At 41.9% G+C, this 17,907-nt stretch overlaps 1 protein-coding gene across 4 annotated transcripts in view; it reads right to left on the reverse strand.

Annotated features, from left to right (window-relative positions):
• The window catches only part of LOC306922997 (alpha-1,3-mannosyl-glycoprotein 4-beta-N-acetylglucosaminyltransferase C-like), a 45,888-nt gene that overhangs the window by 1,804 nt on the left and 26,177 nt on the right, over positions 1-17,907 (reverse strand). For 3 of the 4 annotated variants that reach the window (XM_079500932.1, XM_079500931.1, XM_079500933.1), the window contains 2 exons: positions 826-968; positions 279-420 (listed from right to left, as the gene is read on the reverse strand). In XM_079500932.1, coding sequence (XP_079357058.1) covers positions 279-420; positions 826-954 — 271 coding nt within the window. In that variant the 5' untranslated portion in view covers positions 955-968. Of the gene's footprint in view, positions 1-278; positions 421-825; positions 969-1,305; positions 1,353-17,907 lie in introns of those variants that run through there. The other variant, XM_079500934.1, reaches the window with a different exon arrangement.

The following is a 17,907-nucleotide window of genomic DNA, read 5'->3' on the forward strand; positions in this document are numbered from 1 at the left end:
AAAGGTGCGTTTCAGTAGGAGTTTTGTCCCCTCAGCCATCGCGGCATTAAACAAACTGCCCCACCGATAGGATGGTTCTGTATACATCGTACATGTATGATGGGATGGTTCTGTATGCAGTGGGGACCTCATGTTTTTGTATCGTCTTGGTGTTATGTGCTATGTGTTGTTCTTGATGTGGGTGTTGAACAGACTGTGAAGACAAATATCCTTCAGGACAATAAAGATTATTATTATTAATAAAGTTCAATGTACTGTAGTGGGAAATACATACTTACTTTTACGTGGCAAGGGGGTTCCAGCAAGGTAACGATACGTCACATTTAGGGTCCCAGAGAAGTTGGAGAGGTCTTTGAGGACATATCTTTCAGAGTTGGTAGAGTGTATGAGCGTGTCCTCCAGTTGCCTTTTGTTTGCCTCCTAAAAGACAAACATAATCTGTAACAATCTGTAAATTTCACACAATAAATGGATACACTGGGGATTTTAAATGCATGATGCGACCTGGATCAGGAAGGTAGTTATAGAGATAGACTCGTTCAAATCATTATTAAAAACAAGCAAGTGATAAAAAAGGAGAGCAAGAAGACATTTTCATTTAAATCCAATGCTTATTTCTTTCATGTATTTTATAAGATCAATTGTTGCTGTCTGAAACATGTACTTTTCCATCTGCCTTCAAGATGGTGACTTTGACTTGTTTTGTATTTTGTTGTGACAATTCTTGCACAATAATTACTATTACTATTATCATGTTGTCCCAGTGGGAAGAGACTTGACAAAATAGAAGGTTAAAAAAAACAGTGTAAAATTGGAGAAACTTACCAGCACATACCCATTGTCCATGTACAGGTTGAGAAAGAGGAGGAAGGTGATGAGAAACCCGAGGAAGGGGAACATGGAACGTTTTCGTAAGCACCTCATCTTATCCACAGACTTCCACATCAGCCTCATGGTACCATCGCTCACTGTGGGGAAAAGCATACATAACACAGACTTACTGTAGGTCAAATGATAGTTACAAATAGTTCTTACTGTTAACCCATTTAGGCCTGAGGCCTTCTAAATCCTGACCTTTTCTGAAAAAGTTCAAATATTTCAGTCAGATAACTCACAAATAGATTTAACCAATATTTATTATAGAATGAGAATACAAGTGTTCATATAATATTTTATCTTGGTGTTCGGCTCTGCTACATTTTTCTCCCTGCTCAGCACAATTAAACACCATCATTAAACATTAAGAGCAGGGAGATAGATATACAATAACAACCCCCCATTGGGAACAGAAATAACAGAGCCCACCGGTGGTGCTGGGGTGGTCATATAACAACAACCAGGAACCATATGCAGAAGGAAGGCAGGAAGACGCAAGCAGTCTAGGTGAGTTTAAATACCCCGCCCAATTGGTCAGCTGACTGCCCCACATGTCATCAGCGAATGACATGTGGGTCTTGCACACACTGAATACACCCTCATAGTAATGCAGCATATTAACCCCTTGAGTATATGTATGCGCCCTTGGGCACAGGAAGAAACCCCTCGAGTATATCTATAACTAAAAATACATCGCATGGATGAAACTGGGACGTATCCTCAGTGATGTATCCTGAGGTCAACAGGGTTCGGGTCTACCAACATTATACCCCTCACTCAGGCGACCCAGCCGGGGTTGATCAAATCCCGACTTTCGTCCCAGTAGCTACCCTCGATCAGTCCATCAGGGAATGAGCAAGGCCACACAATCCGTTGCTCCGGAACTACTCTGCCGGGACTGGGAGAACCAGATTCTGGCGCGTGGAAGGACTAGGCTCTGTGGGTTGACTCCTGTCCGGGTCCCTTCTACTTCTCACCAGATCCACTCCTGCTCTCACCAGGCCCAGGACCTGTGCGTTGCACCAGACTCCCAGCACCAGGCACTTCATTCAGGAGTGGTGGATTATAATGGCCCTCCTAAAGGCCTCACCGAGGTTTGTTGGGCTTCCTCCTCACGGAGGACACAGGCTGGGGCGCTAACCCATACTGCTCACACGGGTGCCGTCTACATTCTGGCTGTCACCCGTCTCTCCGGTGGTCATATCTGACTGAACTAACTCTGCAAGCTACGTATCATTTATATAGCAGCATCAATTTATTTAAAGTTTTTGAATACTGTACATAACCCAAAAATGGGTTCCCGGCCTGAAGGGGTAAAACACCAAAAGGGGTTCCCGCCCAGAATGGGTATAGCTCGGAATAAGGTATAGTAGTACGGTATACTTTTATTGTCCCCAAGGGGTAACATTTTCTCAGTTCTTCATGGTTAAAAATTACACACAGACAGAGGTTACAAAATGTCAGCCACTGTGAGATATACTAACAAGAAGTAAAAAGGGCAGATAGTAAGTAAGTGCTAAATGTTTCAGAAAAATGATTAATCTGGAATAACTTGACAAACAGCAGTAGGCCAGAACAATCAAAGTAAAGTTGTTTGGCCATTGGTTGGCCATCATTCGTACAAATTCATAAAGCTCTGCTAAATAAAATATTTCATCACTGTTAAAGCCGAATACTTCCATTCATCAAACACGTTTCCATGCAGGAACACATCCCGTTAATGGTCCCCACGGCCAACAGCCTTCGGTTTTAGCGCTCGATTTACCTGGAATCAATTACAATGCACTTTAAAATGGATTCCATGATCTCACTGGGGCAATTCTAAAACGTGCTACTGTATAGCTAAACAAAGCTATTCTTGGTGATTTCCCTTCCTACATTTCCTCCTGTCGTATCTGGCAGACACGAGATACACCACACTCCAAATCCCATTTGGTTAATAATATCCTCAGATCAAGTGCCTGGCTATGTTGTGTAGTACCCTCATTTTCATCTGAGAGGGGTAAATTATCTCTTTCTTTGGTCCTGGTTGTGGCATGACCTACAGACCAGACACTGGTTGTGGAATGACCTACAGACTCAAATCGACCTTGAAAATTCCCTTGAGAAGTTTCAAAAGGATCACCGTAGCTGTACTCTCTGGTTAAATAAAAAATCTTCTTGTTCTAAATTGTCAGTTTTAATTAAGATGTCTTTATTATTGTTTTCATACTCTAGCTGTTCTTTGCTTGTTTTTACATTATATAACTAATGTTATGGAGCTGTTCTTATTTTCAATATTATTACACTGTTGTGTTGTATTATGCCTTTTGTAATCTCGCCATCATTGCAAATTAGTCTAGTAGCCAGAATGTGAACCCGGACATGTTGAGTACACCAACTATTATGTTAGAAATGTTTAGTATGGGTCCCCAGCATGTAGAAACTGCCGGATGCTAACTTGCATATGTTAGCAATTTTCATAATTGTCATAATATCTGACCATACCATTAACAACCTATAAGGGAAAAAAATCTAAATGTCATCATGCTTTATGTAGCATATGACATGTCAAACTAGGGGGTTTTCATGATGCTGAATCCATTCCAAGCATTAGCTTTGCACAAAATACACTCCTTAGGCTAAAACGACCATAGCCGTAATCACAAATGTGATGATGTATCCTTTAAGATGAATAATCAGTTGGATAAATATGATTCGAAGTGGAATGTGTTCCTCAGTCATGTTGCAGGTCCTTGATGTGATCCATGGTCAGGCAATGCCCTTTTGATTGTTTACTGTATTAGTATACATATGATACGGTTGATGATGCTGCGTGTTTTCTTTTGCAAAACTAATGCTTGGAATGGATTCAGCATCATGAAAACCCCCTAGTTTGACATGTCACATGCTACATAAAGCATGATGAATTTTTTAATGTTTTGCCTTCTATAGGTTGTTAATGGTATGGTCACATATTATGCCAATTGTGAAAATTGCTTAACATATGCAAGTTAGCAAGTTAGCATTTCTAACATAAAACTTTGGTGTACTCAACATGTCCGGGGAGGACATGTTGGCATGGGGAGAGATTAGAGATTACTGTATGTTTTGTTATCCGAGTCCAAAAAGAAGAGGTGAACAGCTGAACCTCTGCTCCAAATTTTCACATGGGCCTGTTATGTATACTGGACTTTTCTGGTATCTGTACCACTTTTTATACCACCTTATCCTTTACCTAATCTTTTTTTACTTGATTTACAAGCGCACAACGCATCAACCTTGTACTGTTTTTCTTTGTGATCCTGTCATAATAAATCCTCTACCTACAACACGTCATTGTCAATTGATGTTGATGTTGTGATTGTGTCAATGTATGCCTCTAGCCCTCTACTGATTGACTGGCTGGCACTTTGGCTCTAAATACTCTTGAAGGTTGCAGTTGCTACTGTGTGTTTGCTATTGTGAACCGTCAATGCAATAGTACATATTATGCTAGTAGTCTGACAACATAGAAGAATAATGCAGTGCATATTTGGCAACCCAATGAACAACAATGACAACAACATCAACACAGAAACACAGATGGTATCTTTTAAAGCTAAAACAAATTCCCTTCTTGTATACTCTGGCCTACTTTGACAGCTTATGTAAAATGTCTCACAACAGGCCTCAGTGTGAGTCCCAGGACACCATCTTGTACCATTGATGTTAAAAGGAAAGCATCCTTTGCAGTGTCAACCTATATGTATCCCTGGACTGAGCAACTCAATAAACAACGTGCACTGCTGAGGTCAAAAAAGAAAAGAAAAGAAAAATCCAAATCCATTGTAAAACCTGAGAGAGAAGCGTCTGCGAGACACGAGGGTGGAGGCTGGAGGCTGGAGCATGGAATAATTACTGTGATAAAATATAATAATGATGGAAACACAAATGCTCACAAGTGCACATACAGTACATGTATGCAGGAATGCATACACGGCACTTCTGCACGCATGTCCACCTATATACATATAGCATTATGTCCTTTTAACATACAACCATTGTTATTAACAATGATTGTACGTGATTGTTATCATCAGTGAATGCAAGGAGACTTCATCAGAAGTGACAGCAGCTGCTCTCCACTTCTCCTTGTGTAATTTGGTGCACGCACGCACGCACTCACGCACACACGCACACACACACACACACAGATCTGATCTGCAATAGTGGCAAATATTACAGCTGCGGAAATGAACAAATACGTTCCAACAAAGGCCTATACAATTCATGGACATCATTTCCTTGGCAAGAGAAAAGATTGCTGAGAATTCATTAGCTTTTTGTTTGCTTTCTCCGAGAGCAAATGCGCTGGTCAAATCATTTCTATGGAAATTAAGGTAGGTCACGTCACAATTGTGTCTGTTCAGTTATTATATAATATTTCTATGCACCCATTTTGGAGTTGAGCCGGTTGAAAAATGGCACTTGAAGGGCTAATGCTATACTGACATTATAGTATTATAGACATTATAAAATATCCTAGTTTACATTTTAGTCACCTGGAGTGTTTTAGTGTTAGTCTAGTTTTAGTCGACTGAATCAACTGTAAATTTAGTCGACTAAAATATATTTTGGCGGGCCTTGATGTCGTCCGTCGTAAAATAGCCGATCTACAAGCTCACGTGTCCCAGCGCGATGCGTTGTGAGCTTGTAGATCGGCTATTTTCAGCATGCAACCAAGTGTAAACTGACTTGTGTCTTTTACTGGATCTCTTGTCCCTTCCTAACATTTTAGTCTAGTTTTTATTTGTTGACCAAATTTTCAACATATTTAGTCTTAGTTTTAGTCATAATAGCTTGGTTTTCATTTTGTTTCCATTTAGTTTTCGTAAGTGAAATAACGTAGTCGACAAACATTTTTCGTCATAGTATTTAGTCGACGAAATCAAGACTGCACCTGTTGCAACGTATGTCGTACAAACGCTTTAACTTTGAACTCCCCCCGCAGCTTTCTGGTGGTCTGATGGCTGCACCCCATGACTGACCCTGGGTGAGGAGGCCTGGTGGGGAGGAAAGCCAGCCTGGTGGAGATCTGCGCACCTTTAGTTTCTCCTCTACCAGCCACTAGCCAGCCACCTTTATTATTTTCTTTCACCAAATAGATTATTGTGTAGCCAGGCCGCCACTCTCCTCTCTCCGTTTCTGTAGTCTTAAACCATGGTATGCTTTAGAAAGTACTGTTAAGTATAGTGTGAGTTATATTGTCAAGGAGCTAAACATACCAGACCAAAACGTGTATGGTCTTTAAAGAGGCTGCTAGGTATTTGATTCTTCATTAATGTATCAAGCTGCTAAGAAGAAGACCGAGGGCTCAGAAGAGGCCATGGACAAGTGCAATTGCTTGGGAAATATAGAGATGGTTCAAAAAGACCTATAGTGCAACAGGTTTGTTGCTTTGTGCCAGCATGGACAGATCCTGTACAGTTAATTTCATGCCGGCACACAGTAACACCGACATGAAACACGTATGTTAACAATATAACCTTAAATGTAACCTGCATTCATCTGGAGAGAGAGCGAGTGCATTTTCCGGCAACGGCATCAGCCGCGGAACACCCATAGTGTTTCTCGGCGGCATCAGTCCGACACTCTACCCCAAACCCTAAACTTAACCCTAACCGCAAGCACGACGCAACGCATGGCATCAGCCGCGGAACACCCGTGGCAGGCGACAGTGTTTCTCGGCGGCATCAGTTCCTTCACTCTACCCTAAACCCTTACTCTAACCCTACCACAAGCACGACGCAACGCATGTCGGACCAACGCACTGCCGTGGAAGCGAGCGGCAATCGCCCCTTCTCCCGACAGCGCCGCGGCTGTTACCGGCAGTTTACCGGCAGTTCTGGCGTCTGGAGCGTGGCTGCCGAACGGATCGACAGTGCAGCTGTCATAATCCTTGCACCTACTCCGGCCCTCCTCCCTCCCTCTCATTGCCGTTGCCGGAGAGTGCACTCGCTGCTTCTGTTCAACTGACATGTCTGTGAAAAGGGTCCATTAAGGCAGGGGTTCTCAACCCGTGGGTCGCGACCCCTCGGGGACATGGCCAAAGCATTTCCGGGGGTCCCCAGCCAAAAACATTGAGAACCCCTGCATTAAGGTGAAATGTACTACAAATATGTACTACAAATGGCACCAAAAGTTTTTTTCTTTCTTTAATATGGCACTGATCAATGCTTAATGGTGCTTAAAGGCGTAGTGAAACGGAAATGGTGGACATTTTATTTTGACGTTTCAGACGGTTTCAAGTTGAAACACTGCTATGAAGTTTCTGAACCAATCAGAGCGTCGCATCCCTTCAGGCGATGGGATGGGATGGGACGGTAGCTAGGGACGGTAGCTATGCTATACCAGCGCATGGTGTGTGTTTGTTTACAAGTCAGACAGTCGGCCATGCTGTACCAGTTTACTGTTATGTGGCTTATTTCTACCCTATAAGGTTTTCAGATACATATTTTAGCGTGATGATTAAGTTGAAACCGAGTAATACACTGTCTGGATGTTATCTTGAATGGGAATAAAAACGGAGGATTTCTGTAATCAGTAGCAGCTGTGTTTGCCTGTTTGGACGGATGCGGAGATATGGGGAATTAAACGGGTGAGCTTCATTTTAATTGGCTTTTATCGATGTGGGCCTCGACACATCATCACGCAGCACGTTTTCGTTTTCAGGAAGTAATAAAAAATATATTTTTATGGACTTTTGATATGGGCATCCATTGTTACGTATGCCCATATAATGACCACGGATATGGTCTAAAAGTGTGATTTTTTTTCCCATTTCACTACACCTTTAATGGTGTGTGTTGACTCTCGACCGGTTGTTATTCTCTGCCTTGAGCATAAGAAGTACTGGCGGCGCCATTACCGTGCCCGCCAGGCTCCGTGCAATAAGCGTTGTTACTTGCGCAAGCATTTTATTGATATTCGATGACGTCACATCATGGAGTCCTATGGGGGCTAGCCACGAATGCTAAAAACAGCTAACGGACGGTAAATAAAATACTATTAATTCTGGATTAATGGACATTAAAGGTTGGCGAAGGAGGGTTTAAGCAATAAACCCGAGATATCCCGGGTATGTCATAGATTGGGCTAATATGACTGTTTCACCTAATTCATATTCAACATAGAGCGATGAGGAGAAAACTCTTTCATAAAATGCAATTAATCTCCCAGACATACATCTGTTCAGTGCCTTTAATGAGATGCCATTTTAATAAGCTGGTGTGTTGTACAACAAAGCCATTTGGTAAACAGAATTGTTCTTTTGCCTGATGATGTCCAGGAAGTAAACATGAGCCCATATGGCATTGTTATGTTTTGTGTGTGTGTGTTTGTGTGCGCGCGTGCATGTGTGCGCGCGTGCATGTGTGCGCGCGCACATGCGCACGTGCGTCTCTGTGTGTGTGTGTGTGTGTGTGTGTGTGTGTGCGTGTGTGCTCGCGCCTCGTGCATGTGCAGGCAGATGTGTGGATGCGGTGAATAGGGCTGTATAAATGCTATGGATGATAAGGATGGGTACGTGTATTTATGGATAAATTGGATATAACAATGCTGACTTGAAAAGGTAAGAAGAAGAAGAAGAAGAGTTTATTTGTATAGCACAGCCACTTTTTATACAAAACAGGCAGTTTGAAAGTGCTTTACAGTTAAGAAATAAGAAAAACAGGAAACAGAAGCAAACAAGAAAATAAATGTGCATTACATTAAAAGAAGAAAACAAGAAAAAACTTGAGCCTTGAAACTATTCACGGACGTGTGCTCGCTTACACTTTATAGTCTTTTTGTGGCCTGTGATAAATTGCATCCTCCCAGCCAGAATGATGGTTCATGCATGCATGTATGCAGATTCAGCAGGACAGAGATCAGAGAGAGCGAAGACGGGTGAATTAGAGAGAGGAGTGGGTTAGAAAGAGTGGGTTGAGTTCGTCGGCTAATACTATGATGAAAAATGTTCGTCGACTACCTTTTTCACTGACGATAACTACATAAAAACTAAATAAAAAATAAGCTATGATGACTAAAACTGTGACAAAATATATTGACAATTTGGTCAACAAAACTAGACTAAAATGTTCGGGAGGGACTGGTGGAGAAGAAGTCGTTTTATGTTTGGTTGCAAGCAGGTGTCACGTTCCGAAAATAGAAGATCTACAAGCTCACGCGTCACTCTGCGACGCGGTGTGAGCTTGTAGATCTGCTATTTTTGGCATATATAAATCAGGCATTAGGATGCCATAATGGCCCACTAAGGTACATTTTAGTCGACTAAATTAACTGTAGATTTAGTCGACTAAAATCTTAAGATATTTAGTCGACAAAAACTAGACTGACACTAAAACATTTCAGGTGATGTAACTAAAACTAAATGGAATTTTAGTCAAAAGACGGTGACTACAACTAAATCAAAATTTGCTGTCACAATCAACACTGGTGCGAAACCAAACCACCACCAGCCGAACCAACCAAGCAAGTAAACAGCACTCCATCCCAGAAGAAAGGCAGCTCCCTGTCACCAGCAGGGGGTTCCTCTAACCAGTGTGTGTTTACTTATTCATCAAGCTGGAGATGGAGGGCTTGGCTTTGTTGCAAGCCCCATGCAGCCGTTATCCTCTTCCTGCTGACGGACGAGAGGGGGAGACCCTATTAAAGATGCATGTGGACCACTGAGACTCTGGGACTCCTGGTGAATATTCATGCACCTGCATGCGCTGCTAGAACTCGTCGGCACGCCACGTTTACTCACCCATCGCCAAGAGAGAGAGAGAGAGAGAGAATAGAGTTATATACCATATAATATAGCGAGAGAGAGAGAGAAAAAAAATCACACTCAGGAGGCGGCAGTGAGAGGAATGCGGTGAAACGTTATCTATTTTATCCCCTTTATTCTGACCTTGTTTATGGTGAGAAGTATACACTCAAGTAGGCTTAATAAATCCCATTCTGGCAAACTGAAAGAGCTCTAGCACTGTGCACTAAACACTCAAACACCAACTTTATACACTTGATGCAGTTCTAATATGTAGGCCATCACATCCGTTAAATATCAGATTTTTACTTCCTGATTGGGAGTTTCCGGCCAAAACGGCTTTCAATCTAAGAGCCTTGCCCATTGAGTTATTATGTGTGACGGCCTGTGCCCTATACACAGTGACAGGATTGCAGTCAGAATGGTGCGTTTCACAGCTGCCACTGATAAAACCTCCTCTCAAGGACAGCCTCAGGTCTGAGACACTGGCCATGTATTTTTCATCTGGTTTTTCATATTTTCATATTTTTCATCTGATAACAATAACATGGATTCAGGGACAGGGTAATCTGAGTTCCCAGAAGTTTTATTTAGGGACAGGGTAAAGGAACTCTGCAGAAGTGTTACAGATTTGATCCCCATAATAGTCAATGTGTTCACCAAGAGCCTTGTCCTGTCCAGCCACAACTAAAATGACCTTGAGCAAGGGACACAACCATCCATCCATACATCTTCAACCGCTTATCCGTAGTCGGGTCGCGGGGGCAACAGTCCCACCAGAGAGCTCCAGACATTCCTCTCCAGAGCAACATTAATAACTTCATTCTGGGGAATCCTGAGGCGTTCCAAGGCCAGTGAGTCGATCCCTCCATCTGCGCCTTGGTCTGCACCGAGGTCTTCTCCCAGTGGGAGGTGCGTGGAGGACCTCCATAGGGAGACACTCGAGAGGCATCCTAACCCAGATGCCCGAACCACCTAAGCTGGCTCCTTTCCAGGCGAAGAAGCAGCGGCTCTACTCCGAGTCTCCCTCGCGTGACTGACCCTATCTCTAAGGGAGATGCCAGCCACCCGTCGTAGAAAACTAATTTCGGCCGCTTGTATTCGCAACCTTATTCTTTCGGTCATGACCCACACTTCATGACCATAGGTGAGAGTAGGAACAAATCCGTACAAATGATCTCTATGCGATCAAGATGGTTGTTTCTTCTGTGTATTTGATGATCTTTATTTTTTCAGAGATGTGTATATTTGTCTTTAAATGTTTTGATGAATTGAAAATGGAGGACCCTGGTGTAAACAAGTCTTAGTGCTTTCTTCTGGTTTTTGCATTGACCTGTACCTTCCTTGGACTGTACCCATTCTGCAATATGTTAATACAAATTTCAATCAATCAATCAATCAATCACATTTGTCATATTCCATTCAGATTGGCTATGACTGACTTAGTGACTTTCAAAGTTTGCAGGCCCTGGGTAGGCAACCCAGCCTGGCGGGGAACTACATTTCGAGGAGTCTAGTTATTATTTATTTATTTTATTCTCATTTATCTTGGTTTAGCTTTTTCTTACGCTTTCCTGTACCCCTCCAGTGTATTAGTTTCACTCTCTCTGCTGCTATGATGCCTGGATTTCCCCACAGGGATCAATAACTATTTATCTTCTCGTCTTTTATCTGATGTCCTAACCGTTTCATACAAGATGTCTGGCATAAAGAAGGATGTGAATATAATCGCTCAAAGGAACAGTTTTCGGCTCCGTTGACTTGCTCTGGCATTGCTAATAAATCCTAACAGCATCCCATTTAAACCTGCATCCAATATCCCAAACACCAAACAACTGTCTTCAAGGTTCAAGGTTGTACTTTATTGTTATATCTTGTGTACAGGTACATAAGAGTAAAACTTATTTTTGTTTGGCTTCCTTACAGACAATGCAGCAGCATATAGATAGCATAACATTCAAACAACAAAACACAGCAAACAAATCAGATAATTGCTGAATTCAATGTTCAGCAATGTTTTATTAATAGACCTTATTGGAATTTCTTTCTCATTGTGAGAATTATACCTGTATGTGTGTGGTTTTTCTTTTCATAATAATTGCTATAAAAGTTAATAAAGATTTGTGGTATAACTGCATATACCGATATACCGTATCCTGCAATACAATATTACTGATGCAGATATAAATGTTTGTGTAAACATTTTGTACAGGTTACCATATATGTGGCATTTAGAGGGCATATAGTTCATTATCATTAACAATGAGACGTCTTTACCTTGAACCTGTTGTACTCCATTTTCAACGGGAGCTCTTTCAAGAATAGGAGCACTCAAGGTCAATTCTTAGATGCAGAATGTTATACAAAACTATGGCAAGGCATGTGAAACGAGATCTTTAGTGTAGATAATCTCGCAAGACAGATTTCTTCTTATTTTTGTACCGAATGGGTTCCCTGATTGCCTTATTGGTGGTGAATAACATTAAAGACTGCTCCGAACAAAGAGCATGGTCTGATGTTAATTAAGGTTCTTGACTTCTCCAATCGATTTTCCCCATAATATCCACATTTCTACTTGCCCTGCCCACTGCCTAGGGGGGTACCGTTGCCAGTGGTGCAGCATGTACATTTCTCTCACAATATACATCTCAAATTCATCGCCTGTTGATTGTGTGTAAAACACTACAAAACATGAGTTTATTTAAAATATATATATATTATGGGTGCTGGTGGTAAAGCGCCTGCCCACAAATAAAGAGGTTGTGGGAAATGTGCCCATGGCAATCCTTTAAAAACTCACTAGGGGAATCACAATCCCTGCCTCAGAGTTGATTGTGGGTACGACATAACGTATCCAAGAATTTGATCTGAGATTGAGAGAGCTCAAATTTGGAGCAGATGGAAGGTTACCGAGAATGGCTTTGTAAGTGAGAATATACAGTACTAGTATAGCCCTGTGATACGTTAAGGAGGACCAACCCACGAGTACAGTGATGATGAGTCCTATAGACCAGGGGTTCTCAACGGTTTTGGCTGGGGACCCCCGGAAATGCTTTGGCCATGCCTCGCGACCCCCGACCCGCCCTGCCCCACTCCCCACCCCAATACAAATTGACCACTACAATAACCTTAATAATATAGAGAAAATGTTGACTAAACTATGACAAAAAAATGTTCGTCGACTACCTTATTTCACTGACGAAAACTACATGGAAACTAAATGAAAACTAAGCTATGATGACCAAAACTAACACTAAATATATTGACAATTTCGTCAACAAATAAAAACTAGACTAAAATGTTAGGAAGGGACTAGTGGACAAGAGATCCAATAAGTCATTTTACACTTGGTTGCATGCTAAGAATATCTGAAGTTCACAACGCGTCACACTGCGACGTGTTGTGAGCTTGTAGATCGGCTATTTTCAGCAAGTGTAAAATCAGCCATTACGACAGCATCAAGGCCTGCCAAAATACATTTTAGTTGAATATTTTATAATATTTAGTCGACTAAAACTAGACTAACACTAAAACATTCCAGGTGACCAAAATGTGATTAAAACTAACTGAAGACTATTCAAGAGACTATAACTAAAACTAAAACCAAATCATTGCCATAGTCAAGCTGTGACAGGAAAAAGGCCTGTAACCAGCTTTCTGCGAGAAGCAGTGGAAAAGCTTAGAACTTCATTCTATAGAAGATACTCAGTGTGAATTTTAGCTTTTTCGCCAAGGAGTCAATGGGATATTTGAAATGTAACTTGTTGTCCAGTATTAGTCACTGCATGTGGAGTACATGCAGTGACTAATATCACCCTGGGCTGGGACGGCACCCATCAGCAGGGAGTGTTGGGCGAGAGGGGAAGAGGACACATATGGCTCTACCAATGATAGTGGATATTTAGCCATTATAGGCACACAAATGGTACACAAATGGCATGGTCTCCTAAGTGGGCACCATCTGATGGCAGATCTTGCGAACGTCATGTGTTTACTGTCGCTAGATCTCGCAAGAATGTGTTGCTGCTGGGACAGAAAAAAGGTTGATAACAAAGCTGAATTTTCTCCTGATTTGTCTCTCTCTGGAAAAAAAGGCATTTTAGTGTCAAAATGTTGGGAATATTGTGTGGCTTGTGGCAATTGGGTCCAATATTTAGCTCAGTGACCATAGGGTAAATTCCCGTTAAGAGGTTGTGTTCACGTTTACTTTTCCCATTGAAATGAATAGACTCACGCAGATGCTGGAAGTAAACTGGATATGGCAGGTCTTTCTTGTTTTGTGTATGTCTTGGGGCTCTACGTCCCATACCAGTACCAGTGATAACACACAAATATAATTAAGTGATCTGAGAAATCGACTCCAGAGATCATGTTTACTGATTTGTGTGAGTTTTGGAGAACTTCTGTAGGAGTAGTGGCAAAAAGTGTGTTTTAAAGGAAACGCACTATATGCCAGAAAATATATACAAACTAAAGTGAGTGGCAAATCGAGTGGCAAAGTGCGTGGCAAAGTGTGAGTTTAACGTTGTTCGATGCAATCAGGACTGTCGAGGCCAGAAAGTAGTTTTTTGCAACTCAGTAGGTATTCCCGCATAACTTCCGGGTATGATGATGATGTCACGTGCATACCCTCTATACCACTATGCAGAAATACTCTTTTACAAATAAAGGACAACTATTCAATATGTACTTGAGTACAAAAGTATTCACTAATATACTAATATTAGTACTTAACTTAGTAAAAGGAATTATTTTGCAGAATGTCCCATATTTCCAACTTTCCAAATGCTTTGAAAATAGCTTAAGTATGCGTAGGGCTGAAGTGGCTAATGCATGTTTTTGTAATAGCCTAATAATCAAAATCTACAAAGTAACTACTAAATAAAGTTTTCAAATAATTGTAGTGGGGCGCCGATGGCCTAGCGGTTAAGGCATAACCACATATGGCCCTCATTTATCAACCGTGCGTACGCCAAAATATGGGTGCACGCCGAAATTACCACAATCTTCGGCATTTACCATTTCCGCCAAAGCTTGAAAATGATCTTGTGCCAAGACAAAGATCACGTCTGGTCGGGAGCTGTCGTACGCTTTGTCCTCACCTGTTTTTCTGTCGTAGAACAGCGGAGCAGCATTGTTTGACCAGCTGAGAGGCTGTCACAGGCATCGAAACATATGTATTCACTCCTAAAATGTTTATATAAAACTGGTATGGACTACATATAAAAAAAGAAGAAAAAAGTAAAGGAATACATCAACGATGTGTCTTTGTGTCATATGAAATTGGTAGGAGATTTCCAACTTTACAAGCAATTCAAAACAATGTTGCAAGTTAGATGCGTAAGCCATTTAAACAGTGTTTTGCATGATGAGCGCATACATGCGAGGATTTGGGCTGTCTGTGCTGAAATATTTCCATGACGGGACGTTGGAGAGTAAAGTGCAGTGCTGCAGTGCGGAGAGTCCCAACATGGGTAGCCTATACTGTAGCCTAATCTACAGCAGGCTGATGTCTTTCTGGAGTTACAGTATGTGCAATCTCCTCCTCGTTTAATAAACCCGACGCGTCGCTCGAATGCCAAATGTGCCGTGCCAGCGCAAGTGGGAACGCATCGGAGATAGTATAGGCTAACCCAGCCTGCAGCCCACCACCACCACTGTCCAGTGCCACATGAGGCAGTTGCCACTGCAGCGACTGCGAGGCAATCTAAATAGACTGTCGAACGTGCATGGTCAGTTGGTCACGGTGTCACGGACGGACCACATGAGTGATAGAGATAGACAGACAGACAGGACAGGAGATGCACCTTGCAAAACAGCAGCGTGTGTGCGCGCCTATTTGTTATTTAATTCATGGTTCACAGGTTCAGGGTTTCGTTCACTAATATATCTTGTTGTATATTAAATGAATAAAGACTTTAATAATTTAATATACAACTAACAACACACAGCAGGCACGTAGCGTGGATCAAATGATTGACTGGGCAGATTAGCATGGAGGGTGTGTGTGTGTGTGTGTGTGTGGGGGCAGCCATCAGCAGGGAGTGTTGGGGGAGAGGGGAAGAGGACCAATATGGCTCTACCAATGATAGTGGATATTTAGCCATTATAGGCACACAAATGGTACACAAATGACATAATGGTCTCCTAAGTGGGCACCATCTGATGGCAGATATTGCGAACGTCATGTGTTTACTGTCGCTAGATCTCGCAAGAATGTGTTGCTGCTGGGACAGAAAAAAGGTTGATAACAAAGCTGAAATTTCTCCTGATTTGTCTCTCTCTGGAAAAAAAGGCATTTTAGTGTCAGAATGTTGGGAATATTGTGTGGCTTGTGGCAATTGGGTCCAATATTTAGCTCAGTGACCATAGGGTAAATTCCCGTTAAGAGGTTGTGTTCACGTTTACTTTTCCCATTGAAATGAATAAACTCCCACTCACGCAGATGCTGGAAGTAAACTGGATATGGCAGGTCTTTCTTGTTTTGTGTATGTCTTGGGGCTCTACGTCCCATACCAGTACCAGTGATAACACACAAATATAATTAAGTGATCTGAGAAATCGACTCCAGAGATAATGTTTACTGATTTGTGTGAGTTTTGGAGAACTTCTGTAGGAGTAGTGGCATAAAGTGTGTTTTAAAGGAAACGCACTATATGCCAGAAAATATATACAAAGTAAAGTGAGTGGCAAATCGAGTGGCAAAGTGCGTGGCAAAGTGTGAGTTTAACGTTGTTCGATGCAATCAGGACTGTCGAGGCCAGAAAGTAGTTTTTTGCCACTCAGTAGGTATTCCCGCATAACTTCCGGGTATGATGATGATGTCACGTGCATACCCTCTATACCACTATGCAGAAATACTCTTTTACAAATAAAGGACAGCTATTCAATATGTACTTGAGTACAAAAGTATTCACTTTAAAATATACTAATATTAGTACTAAAAGTAAAAGTAATTATTTTGCAGAATGTCCCATATTCACAACTTTCCAAATGCTTTGAAAATAGCTTAAGTATGCGTAGGGCTCAGTTTTCAAATAATTGTAGTGGGGCGCCGATGGCCTAGCGGTTAAGGCACAACCACATATAGGCTCTAAAGCAGCCTGATAGTGTGTCGCAGGTTCAATTCCCCAGTCTGGCGACCTTTGCTGCGTGTCACTCCCCGTCTCTCTCTCCCTGTTTCCTGTCACTCTCCAATACCACTATCCAAATAAAAGCAGAAAAGCCCTAAAACTAATAAAAAAATAAAATAATAATAATTTACCTGTACTTTTAGAGATGTCTTTCTGTACAGGAATTCTACCTACCGGTACCTTATTTTTTTTAAGTTTGGTGGTTTCAGATCAGCTACACTAGCCCTTGTATTCAAGCTATGGGACTCGTTAACACGGGAAGTAACCTTTAAAATATTTTGGGCTTTTTCCTTTTAAAATGTTCTAGACCATAATGAGTATCAGTTGTTGTATTCTGCCTTCAACTGGAAGCCAATTTAATTCTCTGAAATGGGGTTCTTGGGGAGAGATAAAGGACCTCATTAGTTTATTTTGCGATGTCTGTAGCATCTTTGTTATTTTTAGATATGCTGCTGTACCAGGTTAGGCAGGTGTAATCAAAGTGTCATTGAACTAATGCTGAGGGAGGCAATTGTCCTAGCGTTGGTACACTCATGTCTGCATGACACTTATGAAGTGATCCCAAACAGCTGATCCCCCCCCCCCCCCCCCCCCGCACACACGCACGCACATATTGCAACTTGCAAGCAACTGTCACTGTGTGTTGTTAGTTGTATATTAAATTATTAAAGTCTTATTAATTTAATATAACAAGATATATTAGTGAACGAAAACCTGAACCTGTGAACCATGAATTAAATAACAAATAGGCACACACACGCTGCTGTTTTGCAAATAGGTGCATCTCCTCCTGTCCTGTCTGTCTGTCTCTATCACTGTGGTCCGTCCGTGACAGACACTGTGACCATGCACTGTAGCCTCATGTGGCACTGGCACTGGTGGTGGTGGTGGGCTGGCTGGGTTAGCATCGGAGATAGGTAGGCTAACTTAGCCTACCCATCTCCGATGCGGTCCCCACTTGCGTTGGCACGGTACATTCGGCGACGCGTCGGTTTATCCATAAACGAGGAGGAGATTGCACATACCGTAACTTATTATTATAGACATATTTACTTGTTTCTATGAGACATGGCAACAGCGCTCTCTGCTGCAGCGGAGGGACGGCTTTCTTTGGTAAAAAGTTGA

The sequence above is a fragment of the Electrona antarctica genome (genome assembly GCF_951216825.1).
Source record: "Electrona antarctica genome assembly, chromosome: 5".
NCBI lineage: Eukaryota > Metazoa > Chordata > Actinopteri > Myctophiformes > Myctophidae > Electrona > Electrona antarctica.